We start from the raw sequence: 18,506 nt of genomic DNA on the forward strand, positions 1-18,506 counted from the left end.
GCCCAGCTCTTTGAGGAAGGTGGGGCAATAATAAGGACGTTTTGAAAAATACGTCATTTGTGGACAACCCATGACCAAATTTAGAACAAATTTCAGAGAATGGTGGGGCAGTTGCCCCACCCTGTGCACACTAGTGACTGGTTGACCCGATTTGGACCGTTTGGGTCTCATTTGATCCGTCTTCGGGTCCCATAAGTCGCTATTGAAAATGATAAAATTTAGTTAAGTACCTATGTATTCCAAAAGTGATGCAAAAAAAACCATTTTAACAAAAGAGTGGTTTTTGTAAGAAACCTCGTCATGTTTTACATTTTTAGAAATGTATTTGAAAGACCTTTTCAACGAGTTCGAAAGATTGAAGATCTGACAACCCTATCAAAAGTTATAAGCACTTATGTGTTATTTATGAACTTTTTAGAGACCGGATCTCAGATATTTTGACAAAAACGTTGTCCGGATCTATCATGCGACCTGTCGTTGGATAGATAATCAAAAGACCTTTCCAACGAGTCCAGTAGATTGAAGATCTGACAAACCTATCAAAAGTTATTTGCACTTAAGTGTTATTTGTGAACTTTGTGAAAGCCGGATCTCAGATATTACCTAGCATTACACTCAAAATGTGAAGAAAGCACCATCCGCCTGTAGTGGATTAAGTAAAGTTTTTTTTTTTTTCAATGAACCTTGAATTTTTGTATTATGTAATGTGTAGTTTAGTTTCTATTTTTATAGAAATGGTAAAGTATTTGTATTTGAAAATTCGGTTCTGTAGTTCTTTGGATCCTCATTCTTTGGAAAGGTCGGGAACAGGGATGCCAGATACACAGATTTGTCTGTGTTTCACAGACATTTGAGCTCGTGTCAGACATTTTTTGAGGTACACAGACTTTTTAAAAATTTCATTAAATTGTTATTTTGTTAAAATATCAATCGAAACTTATTTCGTTAGTCTTCAAATGCTTAAAAACACAATTTTTGATAGATTTCTATGACTGTAAATTGATTTATTTTAATTTTAGACAAAGACACAGACATACACAGACTTTTTCACAGACATTTTTAAAAATCATCTGGCATCCCTGGTCGGGAATTAAAAAATACGACTTTTAGATAAGAGGCCACCCTAGACGCAATGAAAATATAAAAAAGAATTCGTTTTTGATAACAAACATTTGTTTGATCTCATCTAAATTTTAAAAGATTCTCAATCTCAGAAAAAATATTTATGATCTGGCAACACTTGTCTACATTTCAGTGAAATTTTTAAATTAAATTTTTTTAAATTTCGGATGCTCTAAATTTCAATGGCAGTTACAGCCGAACATTGCTATTGCATTCCGCTTAAATAGTTGGCGAAAATCTATTCCTAGGATGCGCATAAAAACTTCATAAAATCAAGAATACAATTTAATCATAATAAAGGCTGATTATTTATGTTTTTTCTCTGATTTTAAAGTGTTTTCCCAGAAATGTGTTGCTCAGTTTAATTTTTACTGAAATGATCAATTTTCCAGATTTTTTAAAAAAAAAGTTCGATGGTTTCTATATATATTCTAATCTAATCTAATCAGACCCTAGCGCAACCAATCTTTCGAAGGGATCCTGGAGAGTGCCTTAGGTTAGATGACGCCTAGCACTCTTCTTGTCATTTATTAACATTTGTGCACTATTTCATCGGAATGCATTGAAACATCACAAGCGTTAAAGCAGCCAGGCCTACTGCGTAAAGCCGTATCGCAGAGATGATTCGTAATAGGGGAATGGCGTCGCTATTTTTAGACCACATTTTCCACTTTTGCTCATCGAAACCAACTACTTTATCGACTTCATTTTGCTGGCGAGATAGGACGCCGTCTATTTTTAGACAATGACTCAGCACTTTTACACTCTTGCGCTTAAAAAAACCAGGTGGCAGCACGATGTAACGCCACGTCCCTATTGGGTTGAGTTTGAGCACTGAGTGTTCGAACAACAACACAATTCTGAATCGACAGGGGAGGAAGAGGCATGGGGGCACACCACCATACGCTCCGAGATTTTGGTTGTATTCGTTGGGAGCACCATGCTAAGAAGGTTTGGTACTCCGAGACCCTCTGGGATGGGACATTGTATTTCCACGAATGCCCTGGACACTATATGCCGTGGTTATAGCGCCACAACTCGCTCTCTGTAACAGTATTCCTAATTCCAATCAAAGCTCACCAAGTCGTCATGGCCTAGTGGTTAGCATTTTTGCTTACCAATCCAAAAAGGACGGGGGATCGAACCCCGCCTCGAGCGACTTTGTTTTTTTCGTTCAATTTCAAATTTATGTGTTCTTAACTTTCTCGTTGGGAGCAGATGGGCATCGAACCCAGAACTATTCACTTACAAAGCGAACACCGTAACCATTGTAATACATTGTAATCGCTTACTTTTTTATGAAGATTTGGATTAATATTTTCGAATTTAATTTTGTCATTGAAAGAAACTGTTTTCAGTAAAAAAAAACATTTTTAAAGTTATCTGATGTTTTACATACTTAATTGCATCCCAAGATGAGAGATTATTTCTAGACTCATTTGGTAAGGCCTTATAAACAAATATAAAATTGAGTGTATCCCCCTCACACTTTATATCAACGGAGTAGGCGGGATACACTCAAAGTTTATATTTTTAGAGTTGTTATGAAAAGGTCCTATAAACGTATAAAACACAATAACTTATAGGACCTTTAAAAAAACTCCAGATTTGTTTATAGGACCTTTAAAAAAGTCCAGATTTGTAAAACAAAAAAATCGTCCAAAACTTGGTTTTAATTTTTTTATGTCGTTGCACAGAAAGTGAAATATGTATTTACCTAAAAGTTATTTTTTTTTTCGGCTTCTCAATGAAAAAAAGTGAGAAGTCTCTTTGTCTCTTCTCTAATCAATCCTTTTAGATAACTTGATTTTATACAGTAAACTGAAATAAATACGTGTTATTACCACTACAGAAAGAAGCCTTCTTAAGAATTCTAATTCAAAGTTTATGTTTTTAAAAACTTAAAGTTTCAGAATTTTATAAATTTACAGTTTAGTTCGAACAACTTTCACTACACCACCGGTGAGTGTTGCTTAAATCATAATAATACTATCGCGTTTCGTAAAATCGTTTGTTCTCATGTTAGATGTTACCCCTGCGCTGCTGTTTTCCCCGTTAATCCCACTGCTGCATACTAAATGCTTTATCATCCCCTTCCATTTCTCATAAATGCCAACACCATTTTTGAACACTAGAAGTTACGCTGCGTACAATCTCGCTTGTTCCATTTAAAAAAAACTGCTTATCGTAACATTTAAACCCATTTTCGTTGTACGGTTGTCGAACGAAATTGTGACCCACCCTAAGTTTTTACGCCTGGAATTATACGTAGTATGTTCGAGGACGACATGAAAAGCAAAAAAAAAAAGACGACGTTTAGAAAACACACAAACATACACAGACACGCACTAGAAGTCAGGTCAAGTTTTGTTAGAACGATCTTTTCGAATAAAGCAAGCAACCTTTTTAGAGAGAATGAACTTTTTGGTTCAGAATTAAACATTGCCGTTTCTTTCTTCGATAGAGCACAAAAGAAACAACTCCCCGCTTTGATTGATTGTCTTTATTTTATTAAATATAGATTCTACATAATAAATTACATCAGTACAGGGAGAGGGTCAACTAGTTAAAAGAAAGAGTGTGCATAGCGTCAACAATCTGCTACAAACTATTCAAATAAACAATTTCTACCGCAAAAACCGCGACAACGGCGTCCGCGGTGACGACGCGGTTCCCTCGAGGAAGTTGAACGGAATCGATGGCACGGGGGCGGCATTCAACTCCCTCAACACCAGCGACATCTGGCCGAGCTTGTCGCGCAACGTGCCCGGCAGCGACGCCGGATTGTCCTGCTGCTGCTGGGCCGAGTAGTGCTGCAGCGGCGTTCCGAAGCACGGTGAAAACGTCACTCCGCCACCCTGCTCGATCGGGATTAGCGACAGGGTTGCGCCGTCTACGAACTGAACCTGGACGACGCCCTGCGAGAGTTGGACGGCGGTGCCGACGCCGGGGATGGTGCACTTTTTGGTGGCCACGTTGGAGGAAAAAGAGGGCGCTGCTTTTGGGCACGGAGGTCGTCGGCTGTTGGTCGTGGCGGCCGAGTTGACCGACATGGCGAATGAGGAGAGTTGGTGGGGATTGTGGTGGGGAGTTTGGGGGGTTGATACGCTGTTCTCGTGGTTGCTCGTTGCAGTAGCAGGTCGTCGTCCGATGATCAGTGGGAAGGTGTTTCCGGTGTGGATTGCCGAGAGGGCTTGCTCGATGTTGAGGCAGTGGTCGAACGTTTGCTGGAAGTGCTCGAACTCCATTGTTAGGGCGGTATTGAGGGTGGCGGTGGTGTCTTTGAAGGTGCGTCCGGTGCTATCTACAATTTTGGTGCCTTCGTGGAGCGATTTGATCACCTTCGTTCCTGGAAGAGAAAACCCCAAAAGGTTTAGTTTACAAGCAAGTCCTCGGAACAGGTACCACTAAACTTACCACTGTAGAAGTTCGCCTCGTAATCCTCCAGCGTCTCCATCAGCTGGCACTTGGCCCGCTCGCTGTAGTACGTAATCTTGGGCGTCTTGGCCTTCACCATCTGCACGAACCGGGCCGCGTACGCGTACTTCTTCCAGTGTTTCTCGGGTAGATTCTCGTAGCTGAAGATGGCGTCCGCCCCGCCCGGTGGCAAATCGGGCGGCTCGTCCTTTACCGCCACGCCCTTCCCCCCGTCCGGATGGTACAGCACGAAGCGCAACCCGTCGGACGAAATGCGACACACGTCCACTACGCGATCCGCTTTGGCGCGGGACTTGTACTTGATGAACTCTAGCACGACCTCGCCGTTGGGTTGAATGCTCAGGATGGCGTTCTTGGTTTTGTGGCGGTTGGGCTGGAGGCGGGCCGTCGTCAACGGCGGAATGTCAATGCGCTTGCTATGGCGGGGCGGACTCTTGCGATGATTGTCTCTTGGCTGAAACTGGTCAAGAAAGTCCTGCGAAGGGAGAAGACAGACTTTTGTGAGGCGCCGTGGCTTAGTTGGTTAAAGCGCCTGTCTAGTAAACAGGAGATCGTGAGTTCGAATCTCGCCGGAGCCTAGGTTGGAAAACTTTTTTTTTATTACTTACATAACTCCTCGGATTGAGCGGTTCTGACTCCGTCGCGCCATTATCTACCTGGCGGTAGTTTTCCTTGTCGCCGCAGTATCCGTAATGCTCGCCGTTCAGCACCGAAACCGAAGCCGACTTGGGTCGCGAGTTGAGCAGGGAAATCTGTGGCGGCTGGTGGTGATGGTCCTGCCTCGGCATCAACCCGGAACTCCCCGTCGAGTTGGACCGTCCCACGCTGACCACTTCGGCCTTGTTGACGTTGTACTTTTCCATCAGTTCCAGGCTGTTGAACTGCTGCAGCAGCGAGATCTGGTTCATGTGATGTACGAAGGGTGGCTGCGCGGTCGAAGGTCGCTGCTGCTGGTCTCCACTGAACCCGGAGTAGAAATCCGACGTCTGTGGGCGGCCGTAGGCGGCTGATTGCGGCCGTGTCGGAAGTATACTCTCCTGGAAGTCTTCGCTGATTGGTTGGTAGCGCAGAGGCATTTGAACTGGAGGTTGGTAGCGCTCTTGGCTATAGTTTGACGGAATGTTCGATCGATTTCCGCTCGAAATGGTCATTATGCCACTGTCGGAGGACGCTAGCGTCCCACCTTGACACTTTTCGAACGACGACGCCTTCTGCATGAACGGATGCAGCGGCACCTGGTCCAGCTTGATGCGTTCCGCCGGGTTCTTTTTCAACAGCCGATCGATCAAATCTCGCGCTTCCTGCGAGATGTGCGACGGCAGCGTGTAGTTGGACATGACCACCTTTGTGAGCGTAGACTTGACTCCGTCTGTGTCAAAGGGTGGCCTGCCCACCAGGAACGTGTACAGCATACAACCCAAGCCCCAAACGTCCGCCGGAAGACCGTGCGATGCCCTGGACGCGACCTCCGGAGATATGTAATTCGGCGTTCCGCAAAGCGTCATGTGCTTCTCGTCCGGTCGCGACAGCTGCGTCGCCAGTCCAAAGTCGCAGATCTTGACGGTCATCTGCTTGGTCAGCAGCAGGTTCGCCAGCGACATGTCCCGGTGCAGGATCTGGTGCGAGTGAAGGTACAGCAGTCCGTCGACTACTTGCTTCAACACGTTGGCTGCTTCGTACTCGTTGAAGGTCTTCTTGGTGTCGCGGAGATAGCGCTGAAGTTCTCCGTTTTCGGCCAGCTCCAGCACAAGGTACACGAAGTTGGCGTCCTCGAAGAAGGTGTACAATTCCAGGATAGACGGGTGCTTCAGCCGAGAGTGAATGCTGACCTCCTGTCGAACTCGGTTTGCCATCCCCGAGGACTGCATCAGCTTTTTGTCGATCTGAAGAAAAATTTACTTATTATTTTGTAAAAAAAAAAAAAATTACGCAGCCACACCGTGGCGCGCTGGGAGCACCCAACCGGAACGGTGCGCGGGAAAACTACGAACCCAACTCGCAACTTACCATTTTGATGGCAACCAAAATCCCCGTCCGGCAGCATTTTGCCCGGTAAACGCTGGCGAATCCGCCCTTTCCGAGCAGCTCGAACACTTCGAAATCCTACAAAAAGATATTTCAAATTTTAAAATCCAGAACACCAACGACAGAACTCCGGAACATTCACCTCGATGCACTCGCCAAAGTTGTTGAGCATTTTGACCCGCAAGAAATCGCAACTTCAAAAACAAAACTAAAAATACACACACACACACTGCGTTGCACTTAGTTCAACTTATCAGAAATAAATCATATTCTACTCTTTCAAAATGTAGCAATTTTGTAATATTAAAAAAAAGAAACTCTTATCGGCTTATTTTGGTAAACAGAACGCGTCGTTGGAATTTTTATGCTCTCTCCCAACTTTTTGAATGGGGAGTTTGTCGTCGCTGCTGCAGCAGCAGGATTAGGCCGACATTGCATCGTGCAGTGTGTTGTCGGCATAAATACGAACGAACGTCACAAACATCGGACTGAGAGGGGTGATTCGTCGTTGTGATGTTCAAACAAAAACACGCTGATGGAAAATAACTCAACCCCATAGTTTTAACCCAGAAATATTCAAAACAAATTTAACAAAGCAAAACTTGCCATGAAAAAGGTCTGCCTAACTTTATTTATTTCTCTGCGATTATTTTTTGCGCAATCTCTGCGAGGGGAGCATGATGTTTGGGGTCCCGCGAACTTTGAATTTTTCAAAAATATTTAGGCATGCCCCTAGAGGACCAAGCTCGATCATTGTTTGCATCAGGACACTGCGACATTTTTGGGTTTAATTATATTGTTTTTCACTGGGCTTAGAAAGTCTTATTGATATCGAGAAGATCGACAGCCAAAGAGTTGACTGTATTATTATCGCCGCGGCACAACACTGAAAGAAAGGCTCACAGCAATATCACATGTTTCACACGTGAATCTGCCCCTTACGGCTTTCAGGGTTGTTACGGACGGCGCGGATCGCGCGGATGGCGCGTTTCGCGCGGATAGCGCGGATGGCGCGTTTCGCGCGGATAGCGCGGATTTGGCGCGGATTTGCTGGCTAATTTTGCTTAGGCGCGGATTTCGCGCGGATGTGAAATTTGGTTAATATTTAAAATAATTGAGAGCGATAAAATTACTTTCAAGTAATAAAGAAAAGTATTATCAGGGAATCAGGGATTTTTTTTTAAATTTTCTTCGATTTCTGTTAGGCCGTTGCAAATATTTTTCAATGTTTATGTCGCTGGACACTGGACAGGTGTATAATGCATTTTTAAACATTTTTTTTTTCATTCAAATGTTGAAACAATTTCAATTTTTATATTTTTTTTTATTTTTTAATATCTTTTGAGTTTTGAGTATCGTTCGGTTAAAAAACCTTATTTATTGTTTATTTTATAAAGGATTTCAATCATGTAAATCATTTTTCAAACTTTTCTCGAAGTTATATACCAGGATGTAAGAAAAATGATTATTGGGGCTTGTTTTCGTTGCCGTACTGTGCTCAGATGTGGATGCTGGCTCTTTGCCGTTGAATTGTAGTAAAACCCACCCCATAGAAAGATTTTTTTCCAGATTTCTTGAGGAAAAATAAAAGATTAAAACATTCAAAAATGAAAGCTACAATGTTCAAAACTTAAAAATTAAAATTAAAAAATGAAAAATATTTTTAATTTTTATAGCCTTTTTTACTGAAAATTTAAAAATTAGATTACAAATAATCAAATATACGAAATTTTTTGAATTTAAAATAAAAAAAAAATAAATTTAAAGCTAGAAAAATTTTGGAATTCAAAATTCAAACAAATTAATTCAAATTTAATTTAAAAATTTAAAAATAATAAATTCTAAAAATTTAAAATTAAAAACGACCAAGAGAACAAAAAATAATACATGCTCAAATTCTTAAATTCTTAAATTCTTGAATTCTTAAATTCTTAAATCCTTAAATCCTTAAATTTCCAAATTTCTTAAATTCTTAAATTCTTAAATTCTTAAATTTTTAAATTCTTAAATTCTTAAATTCTTAAATTCTTAAATTCTTAAATTCTTAAATTCTTAAATTCTTAAATTCTTAAATTCTTAAATTCTTAAATTCTTAAATTCTTAAATTCTTAAATTCTTAAATTCTTAAATTCTTAAATTCTTAAATTCTTAAATTCTTAAATTTTTAAATTCTTAAATTCTTAAATTCTTAAATTCTTAAATTCTTAAATTCTTAAATTCTTAAATTCTTAAATTCTTAAATTCTTAAATTCTTAAATTCTTAAATTCTTAAATTCTTAAATTCTTAAATTCTTAAATTCTTAAATTCTTAAATTCTTAAATTCTTAAATTCTTAAATTCTTAAATTCTTAAATCCTGAAATTCTTAAATTCTTAAATTCTTAATAAAATAATACAAATTTGGTGGTTCGATTTTTATGAGTGACTCTTTGGCGAGAATCATCAAGAACGAACTGTGTTTAAATTTTCAAATCCTTAGATATATGAATTTTTAAGATTTTCTAATTTATAAATTTTATGATCATTTTCATTCCATAAATTTTTGATTTTTTTTTAATTTTTCGTTTTTATATTTCAACACGTTTTAATTCATATTTGGAATTTCTCTTTTTGCCAAAATTATTGATATGGCTTTTCCCTCTGGTTTACTTCATCCTAGCAAAAATAAAGGAGAATGGGCAAATTTGTATGGGAGCTGGTCCAAGGATGTACACGAACGGGACCAACTTTTTTCGAAAGATCTCGCCGAGACATGAAAAAAAGTCTTCTGGACCAACTCTCTAAACCCCGGGGTTCAAAAGTTACAAGTTGTTGAAGTTTGAGCATTTTGGGTTAAAATGTACAAAAAATCGTATTTTTGCTATTTCTAAAATCATTTATAAAATCTCTGTTTCATTATGGATTTTGATTTTCTTGACTTCATTCGACGCGTATCAGCAAAAACTATGAGTTCTGATATGTCTTAGCATGATTGAAACATGATTTCTCTTGTTTTTATCCGTTTGAACCGTTTGTGCCGAAACTTCAAGGTTTTGAATCCGGATCCGACCCAGACTGCTTCAGTGAGTATGGAAGGCTTCAGTGCAATGTTGTAACAACTTATTGGGATGGTCTGAGTCATCCGAGAACTCCTTGGAGTTAAGACCGGTGAGTCTACCGCCGTAACAAGCAAGATGTCGGCGGTTTTTGACAACGGATCATACCCGCATGGCTTCAGTGAGTATGGTAGACTACTATGCTGATGTGTTGGAGTGTCCTGGGTTCTCCTAGGACTCCCTGGAGTTAAGATCTGTGGGTCTACTTCCGTAACAAGCAAAATGTCGACCGGTTTTGACAACGGAACATACCCGCATAGCTTCAGTGAGTGTGGTGGACTGCTTTCCTAATGTGTTAGGATGCCCTGGGTCATCCAAGGACTCCCTGGAGTTATGATCTGTGGAGCTACAGCCGTAACAAGCAAGAGGTCGACGATTTTTGACCCCGGAACATACACGCATAGCTTCAGACAGTATGGTAGACTGCTTTTTTGATGTGTTGGGATGTCTTTGGTCATCCTAGGACTCCCTGGAGTTTAGATATTTGGGTCACTGTAACAAGAAAAAGGTCGATGATTTTTAACCGCGCATCACAACCGCAAAGATTCAGTGAGTATGGCAGACTGTATTGCTGTTAGGTTGGGGTGTTCTGGACCATTCCAGGAGTCCTTTAACAGCCGTAGACCTACAGATCATAACTCCAGGAAGTCCTTGGATGACCCAAGACATCCTAACAGATAAGCAAAGTAGTCTACCACACTCACTGAAGCTATGCGGGTATGTTCCGTTGTCAAAACCGGTCGACATTTGGATTATTACGGTAGTAGACCCACAGATCTTAACTTCAGGGAGTCATAGGAGAACCCAGAACATCTCAACACATCAGCAAACTAGTCTACCATACTCACTGAAGCCATGCGGGTATGATCCATTGTCAAAAACCGCCGACATCTTGCTTGTTACGGCGGTAGACTCACCGGTCTCAACTCCAAGGAGTTCTCGGATGACTCAGACCATCCCAATAAGTTGTTACAACATTGCACTGAAGCCTTCCATACTCACTGAAGCAGTCTGGGTCGGATCCGGTTTCAAAACCTTGAAGTTTCGACTTGTTTCAATGGGATGCCTCTTGCACAAACGGTTCAAACGGATAAAAACAAGAGAAATCATGTTTCAATCATGCTAAGACATATCAGAACTCATAGTTTTTGCTGATACGCGTCGAATGAAGTCAAGAAAATCAAAATCCATAATGAAACAGAGATTTTATAAATGATTTTAGAAATAGCAAAAATACGATTTTTTGTACATTTTAACCCAAAATGCTCAAACTTCAACAACTTGTAACTTTTGAACCCCGGGGTTTAGAGAGTTGGTCCAGAAGACTTTTTTTCATGTCTCGGTGAGATCTTTCGAAAAAAGTTGGTCCCGTTCGTGTACATCCTTGGACCAAATTTGCCCATTCTCCTTTGTCCATAAAATTTTCGGCGTTTCAAGATTCTGCGTTCTGAGATTCGGCCTCTTGCGGCTAATCTCGATATAAAATTGCGTTTATTGAATACAATTTTATTTAATCTTTTGTGATTGTTGTGTTCCTTTTGATGGATCTCTTGATTTTTGTTCCAAAATATTTTTTTTAATTCATAAAAATTAAACTCTCTTGTATGTTTGTCGCGAAATTATTTTTGTTAATTTATTTCATGGTTTCTGTAATTATAACTTTTATTATTTTTCAAAGTCAAAATATCATGTAAAAAACGTTTAATCACACATTTCACTTCACTGCTACGCTGCGGACCAGGTTCCGATGGCGCTGTGCTATCACGAGCAGCGCAATCTGGTAATCGAGGCGCTCAACAATTACGCCCTACTGGGCCGGTAAATCGTCACGGTCAGGATCGCGAACGGACTCAAGCTGGCCGATCAAAAATACATCAAGACAATCGAACAGCAACTGGCAGCAGGCCTCGCAGCAGGCTGATCCGTATTCTCGAGAAACACCGCTTGCAATCTTTTTCCGGAGCTCCAGATCGAAGCAGATTCCGAAAACGACCTCCTGCCTGGAAAAGTAATGTTAATCCGCATGAATTTAAAATTTTATAGTTTCTTTTGTTTTTACTTACCACCAGCGCGAACATTAAAAAAAAATAACAACAGTAATTTGGTTGCAAAAAGAAGATTTTAGCCGGATAAGAAAATTTTGCACTGCCGTCGTCCGTGGCCATCATACTAATGAAGAATTTTCGCCACAGGCAATACAAAACTAAACCATTTCAAACTAACGTGTTTTTCACATCGAAATCAAAAGAAATGACAAATGGGGCGAATCGAAGTGCAATTCATTTGAATTTGAAGTGGACAGCATACGAAAATATAATGAAGACCTTTTTGCCAACGATCAGCTGGTACCAAATGAATTTCACATCCATTTAACGTGGAGACTTCCATCATTGTCATGATTTTTCGTTCAAAGATATAATTTTTGCGTCGCTTTCAATATTTTGACAAAATTCCTTCAACAAGTTGTTTAGAATAATGCCCTACACAAGCTGATTCCTTTTGGTAACGATTATCCCATTCCTTGTAAAGTTATGGAAATCGTCATTAATCAATGATTGCCAACTAGGACGTCAATGACTGTGCCACAAAATTATATAAATTTTGAAGCACATTTGATTTAGATCAAAAATTCTTTCAGTGGCTTCAAGAAGGCAACAACCGGCACATGCTGATTCCTTTTGGTGCTGAAATTCGTGAAATTGAATTCAATACACAATTTTTTATAGTGATGATTAATTTTCTTCGAAAATGATCAACGGCTTCACCTTAACATGGAAAGCATGTGAGAGTCAAAGGAAAAGCACTTGAATTTATTGTGTTGGTTTTTGGAGACTCTCACGTGAAAAAACACATGAGATTGCTATGTTGGTTTCTTCCAGTGTAAACCGAATTGAGCAGGTTTAACCTAAGATCTTAGGGTTTAACTCTCGCGACGATTTTTTGTCGCGAAATATCTGTCAAGCATGTTTAGGTGATTTTGAATCAGTGTGTTTGCTTTTATTTTTGTGACGGCTTTGGATGTTGAAAAAAAAAACGTGGCTGATTTTTTCTGATTTGCCGAGGAAATGGAACGATTTAGATTAAATTATTGTTTAAAATCTTGGTTTTGCCTTCCTCACCTTACTGAGGAAAGGCAAAACCAAGAAAAATGAATTTCTCAATTAGACCTCCTAGACCCACCTTCACGTATACATATCGACTCAGAATCAAATTCTGAGCAAATGTCTGTGTGTGTGGTGGGATGTTGATCAAAAAATTGTCACTCGATTACTGCGCGTATTCCCGAAAAAGACACGCGGCATACTAGCCTCGAAACGACGCGCCGCACTTTCGGCAAATGCGCGCTGTCAAATCCCATACTGCGCGTTTTGTTTTTGTTGATCTTCTTCTTCGAATCGCATGGCATTGTTGCCGGGTATGTTTTTTATTGCACCAAAATTGTAGAAAATCGCTGGCAACAGTGTCTGCGGTACATTCTGAAATGCCGCGCGGCGTGTACCTTCGAGAGAAACGGACAATATCTCGACCAGGCCTGCAAAATGTTTCCAAACCTGCGTACACATGAAGCAAACCAAAATGTCAGTTCACTGCTAGCATGTGACTGTAAGCCTACTGTGTCCGTTCAACCACTGCCGCCTGACTCGTGCCGGTCGGCTGCTGGAGAACGAGAGACGTGAAAAAATGAGCTACACTCACTCAATTCGTGTCGTATGACTGACTCGTAAAATCCTCTCTTAACACTATTTTGACTATTTCCAAACAATCGAATGGTTGTAGACTGTGTAAAACACTTAAAACAACCATAACTTATATTCAAAATTACATTTCCACGCATAAATACGAACTTTTTGTGTAAAAACTTGTTTCTTTATGTGTGTGCGTGCAACGTTGAATGAGCGTTGGTCGACTACTGCCTCGCATTGCAGCTGCTCAGTGAGCTAGGGCACTCACGACTGAGTCGGGTTTGTTTATGTCACGGTTTTGCGGTTCAGTGAATGGATCTGAAAAAATCGTGTATGCGTCGCCGATTTTCGCGTCAGGACCCCTGACATTTTCAGCTCTGATCTCGACATTGGCTGAACCGATTTTGTCCGTTTTGGCGTCATTCGATCCGTCTTGGGGTCCCATAAGTCGCTATTAAAAATTATGCAGTTTAGTTAAGTACTTCAAAAGTTATGCTAAAAAAACGATTTCAACAAAAGTCCGGAAGATTGTAAAAAGGGTGTTTTTTGTAAGAAAACCCGTCATGCTATACATTTTCAGAAAGGTATTTTAAAGACCTTTCCAATGCGTCAAAGACATTGAAGATCTGACAACCCTATCAAAAGTTATAAGCACTTAAGTGTTATTTATACGCTTTTTGGAGGCCGGATCTCAGATATGTTGGATCTCTCATGCGACCTATTGTTGGATAGGTATGCAAAAGAGCTTTCCAATGCGTCCAAAACATTGAAGGTCTGACAACCCTATCAAAAGTTATAAGCACTTAAGTGTTATTTACGCACTTTTTGCATTTTTGGTAGCACCCTTTAAATGTGAGGAAGGCGCCAACCACCTAAGGGTGGATTAAGTAACGTTTTAGTTCTGCTATCACTAGAACTGTTTCAATTGGGGTAATTTTTGAAGGTCAGTCGGATTTCAGCTTCAGAAAAAGACGCAGAATGGAAAAAAGTCTTGGTTAAGTTGCTGATAGTGGATGGATTCCGTCTTGATAAAACAAAAACAAGTGGCCATCATTGTCGAGGGCCTCAATCCGGTCCGTTGTGTCCTACCACCGGGAGAGTTTTGCTGATGCGGGTTGTTGTGGGTGCTGATTGAATAAGCTCTAGAGTCAAAATGGGAAGACCTAGGCACCAATTTAAAAATCAAAAGTGCCGTAATTGTCCCCTCCAAGTTAGACATCATGAAATGGTCTATTTGGTTGATCAAATCCACGCTCACAGAACGATTTCCGGTAGATCTTCGTGATCGATTCCGTGCTCCGTGTAAGGCGCGGCGCGAGTCTTTTCGCAACTCAACTGGCAACATTTCAGTTTGGTGCCGCGGCGAAATTTTGTTTTGGTTTCGCGTGTGACATTTGAGGTATACTCAGAAAAGAAACCAAAGCAAATTGCTTCGCGAGATGAAAAACACTCGCGCTGGTATTCGATTTATTTTGAAAACCACAATACCCGAAATATTATTTATTTTTGTTGAGCGTGTTTTAAATGGAATATTCGGTCGGGACATACCCCCCGGTCGGAAATTTGCACCTCCGCTTGGTGACGTTTGTGATGTTCGTTGAAACCCGCATCAAAAACACCCTGCGCATTTCACATGACATTTTCAAGTAGGTGAAAACGCAATATCAAGAAATGAATGCCAAATCGTTAAAAAGTGCATAATTCTATTCAATTTGTATGGAAATTAGCACAACGAATGATCAACATTCTTTGAAATGTGGCAGCAATCGTTTTGTTCCATAAAATTGCAAGAATCATGAAAATATTTCGTATGTTTCAGTTGTCACCCTGCCCTCTTGGACCTTCACCGCCACAAAAAGCCAACTGTCATCGCTGTCAGTTTCGCCTTTTTTTCGTGGCCCTTCTGCCTGCGCCATATTGATCTCTCTCATTCATGCAGGCCGCCAGTGACATTCGTCGTAAGGTGTGGCCAGGGGGTACGCAAACCTGAATTTTGTACTGAAAGCAGGCCAGACCCGCGGGTAAACGTCACTGCGAAAGCGAGCCACACTCATCGGTCGCTGCCTCGCCACTTCTTTGGCAGACAGCGCGAGCACCCCACAAGCAGTCGTAATCTTTCGGAAGACATTTTCATTGGCTTTCGCGGATTTTGGACGAATTTTTGGGCTTCGCGTGCCTCTCCCTACTTTAAAATGACCGCCCGCGGGCGTAATGCGGACACTTCCGGTTGAATGCGCGCAGTCTGAATTTGAAAACCCACTCGGGAGCGAGCCTCGGAGAACCGAGAAATTGCCGTCGCGAAAAATTTTCCTCCTGGCCCTGGCCAGCAGCAGCCACACAGCATTAGTGGTCGTGTGTGTGTGTGTGTTTGTGCGCGCGCGTGTGAGTGTGTGTGTGCGCGGATTTTGCGTTGAAGTGCAGAACCGACCCGAAGAGCAGGAGGCCCACATATCACGGGAACAGTCTGGAACGCGGTGGCCGCAGTGACAAGTGCGACGGAAGTGCCGAAGAGTTACAAGTGAGTGGGGACCAGTTGGACGGTGACTTTCCCGAACAAGAAGAAAAGAGAGAGAGAGAAAAAAACAGTGAGGAGCAGAAGGCGGCGGGCGTAACGCTACCCGTGACGACGGAACCAAAACGCAGGAGGGAGGAGAAACGTCAAACTTGACGTCGCCTCCGGGAGTGACAAATGTTCCGGCGCCGGATCCAGACAGGTGAGTTGCTATGTTGTTGTTGTTGCTACAGTGTGTGTCCTTTCGTAAGTGGTTCTAACTTTGATGGCCAGTCGGCCTACTTTGTACGTCGTGGTGTCCTTGTGACGTTTCCTCTCCTTGTTTTCGTGGCCTACTATTTGTTTCCTTCCAGTGCCGCCCGTGTGGGTCCTCCCCCCCCAAAGAAGTAATTATCTACTGCTAGTTACTAGGTTTCTTTGGTTTAGTAGACACGGCTTAGTATTTATGGGGCTCAGCCACCAGACTAGTAGAACCCTCAAGTTATGCTCTTGTGAAACATGTAAACACATTCCGGGAGTTGATTAGAATCGATGTTAAAAGCATTAAACTTGTTTTGCCATAGTGATAAGAGATATGTTTACTTTGCATAATTCCTCATCTCGATTATCTCCTCATCTCTTCTTGCTTTCAATTTCATCGTCATCTACATGGTTAGCGGACACGGAAGGGTGCCCACAACATAATCGATGTTGGTTTTGTTTTTAAAGCTGCGCCAACAGGCTCTAGTTTAGCACACGCATTATTCTAGTTTCATTCGCTACTGTTGCATCATAAAGGTAAGCGGTCATAACTTTTCAATGTTTGTGCTGTATTTTTAAGAATTTTTTATGCTGCCAAATCTACTATTCGCGTTACAAAATAATTTGTTTAGATTTTTCTCATTTTATGAAAGTCACCTCAAAATGAACTTTTCCTTCTTAATTTGACATCCTAGACCTACTTTCATGTACACATATCGGATCAGAATCAAATTCTTCAAATTCTGGATAAACTTTGTCTTTCCTGTGACATATGAAGAGTATCGGGCTCCATTTGCAACGCGGATTCAGGAATAAAAAAAACTCCATGAAGGAGGGCCGAGGTACCCCAACGGAATTCGGAATATCTCCGGTAAAAATAGACCATATTTGTTCCCCATCTGACAGTTCAAAATATAGTCAAATCTGGACCTTTTGCAACCGGAAGCATGCAATTTGGTAAATTATACCATAAGTTATAAAAATTTTATTTAAAAAAAAATAGGGGCCAAATGACTGCCTGAGTGTTAGTTATGTTTTTCAAGCTTAAAATAAGAGAATTAGCTCAATACTATTTATTTGTGATTATCACATCAATCTAAACAAGGACGACGGTTTTTAGATAGATAAAAGAAATTAAAAGCGAGTCCACGAACAAAGTATACCCATCTCGCATCGACCTCACCAACCTGCCTAAAATTTTCAGGGATTGTTTGTACTAGAGCGTCCAATTTCCCGGGGTTACTAATTTCCCGGGAAACGGGAAATTTTCAGCCAATTTCCCGGGAAATCCCGGGAATTCCCGGGAAATTTTAAATTTATCGAAAATTTTTATGATCTTGGTTTTAATTAATATTATGCAACAAAATAGTATAGGACATCAACATTAATGGTTTTAATAATTGTTAAGATCAATTAGCAGCTTGACTGCACGTAAAAAATCCTTCGACTACAAGAAAATGTATTTAGGTATTTTTTGATGAGAAATAATTTTTATCAAAGCTGTGAGTAAAATTAATCCATAATCCACAATCATAAAATTGCATAATCCACAATCATAACATACAGAAATTATGTTTTTCATGACAAATACTGGTTTCAGCAGCAGAACAAATGGTAAAGCTTTTTAGTGTTGGTTTTACTCCAAACAACCCAATGTTTTCAAATATTTGAAGCGAGCTTTGAATATATTTTTGCTTTTTTTGAGAACAAACAGAACAAAGTAATTTTTCAATGTTTTTTTTGTATTATTATGCAACTTGATTTAAATTATAAGATAAATTAACATCATTCCATAAAAAGTCTTCTATTTTTCACATTTAACCCTTTTAACACCTGTAGTTGCACCAGTGCTCCATAATTCTTTTACTTCAAATTGTAATTTCTTTAGTACTAGGTATTCAACCAATTGAATTAATTCTTTTTGCACAAATTCGATTTTCATCTCATTTGATCATGGTAAACAAAAACGTAAAAAAATCTCAATTTTAATTTGGAGGTAAGGAGTTAACATTGTTTTGATGAAATAAAATCAATCTATTCAAAAATTACCTAATTGTAATAATGTAATACTCATTAAGCAATATCTATTCCCAGTTGCTTTAAAAATTAATATTATCAGAAATTATTCTGATATCATAATTTCTGTTAATCAGATTAATTGTATATAAACCAAACAATTCATTTAATTGACCAAAATCATGTTCAGTGTGTTCATTTATTATTTTTTTCAGAGCATTTTCAAAAAGTAGTTCCAAAAGTTTAAGAAAAAGTTAACTTCCGCTTGAATTTCGGGAATTCCCGGGAAATTTAAAAATTTCCCGGGAAACGGGAAATATTTTTTTTCGGGAAATCCCGGGAATTCCCGGGATTTTTTTTCCCGGGACGGGAAATT

General features: G+C 40.3%; 2 protein-coding genes and 1 non-coding gene across 5 annotated transcripts in view; 2 read left to right on the forward strand and 1 right to left on the reverse strand.

Annotated features, from left to right (window-relative positions):
* Positions 1-3,610: 3,610 nt before the first annotated feature.
* On the reverse strand, positions 3,611-7,008 carry LOC6035698 (serine/threonine-protein kinase PLK4). The gene is made up of 5 exons (XM_038255302.1): positions 6,728-7,008; positions 6,568-6,663; positions 5,169-6,443; positions 4,540-5,035; positions 3,611-4,471 (listed from the first exon to the last, which is right to left on the reverse strand). Exons 1-5 carry the CDS (start codon positions 6,755-6,757, stop codon positions 3,750-3,752), a joined length of 2,619 nt encoding a protein of 872 aa, XP_038111230.1. The 5' UTR covers positions 6,758-7,008; the 3' UTR covers positions 3,611-3,749.
* On the forward strand, positions 5,065-5,138 carry Trnat-agu. Its single transcript has one exon. It is a non-coding gene; the product is annotated as a tRNA-Thr (tRNA).
* Positions 7,009-15,422: 8,414 nt separating the features above from the next.
* LOC6035699 (cyclin-dependent kinase 12) overlaps positions 15,423-18,506 on the forward strand; it is a 45,094-nt gene continuing 42,010 nt past the window's right edge. For all 3 annotated transcript variants that reach the window (XM_038252008.1, XM_038252009.1, XM_038252010.1), the window contains exon 1: positions 15,423-16,076. The gene's annotated coding sequence lies outside the window, so the exon portion shown is untranslated. The remainder of the gene's footprint in view (positions 16,077-18,506) is intronic.

Source organism: Culex quinquefasciatus, chromosome 2 (assembly GCF_015732765.1).
Source record: "Culex quinquefasciatus strain JHB chromosome 2, VPISU_Cqui_1.0_pri_paternal, whole genome shotgun sequence".
Classification (NCBI taxonomy): domain Eukaryota; kingdom Metazoa; phylum Arthropoda; class Insecta; order Diptera; family Culicidae; genus Culex; species Culex quinquefasciatus.

Coding starts and splice junctions, on each gene's coding strand:
- LOC6035698 (XM_038255302.1), bottom strand. CDS start 6,757: ATGCTCAACAACTTTGGCGAGTGCATCGAG. Junction 6,444..6,567: donor TTTTGGTTGCCATCAAAATG/GTAAGTTGCGAG, acceptor ATTTTTCTTCAG/ATCGACAAAAAGCTGATGCA. Junction 4,472..4,539: donor CGAGGCGAACTTCTACAGTG/GTAAGTTTAGTG, acceptor TTTCTCTTCCAG/GAACGAAGGTGATCAAATCG.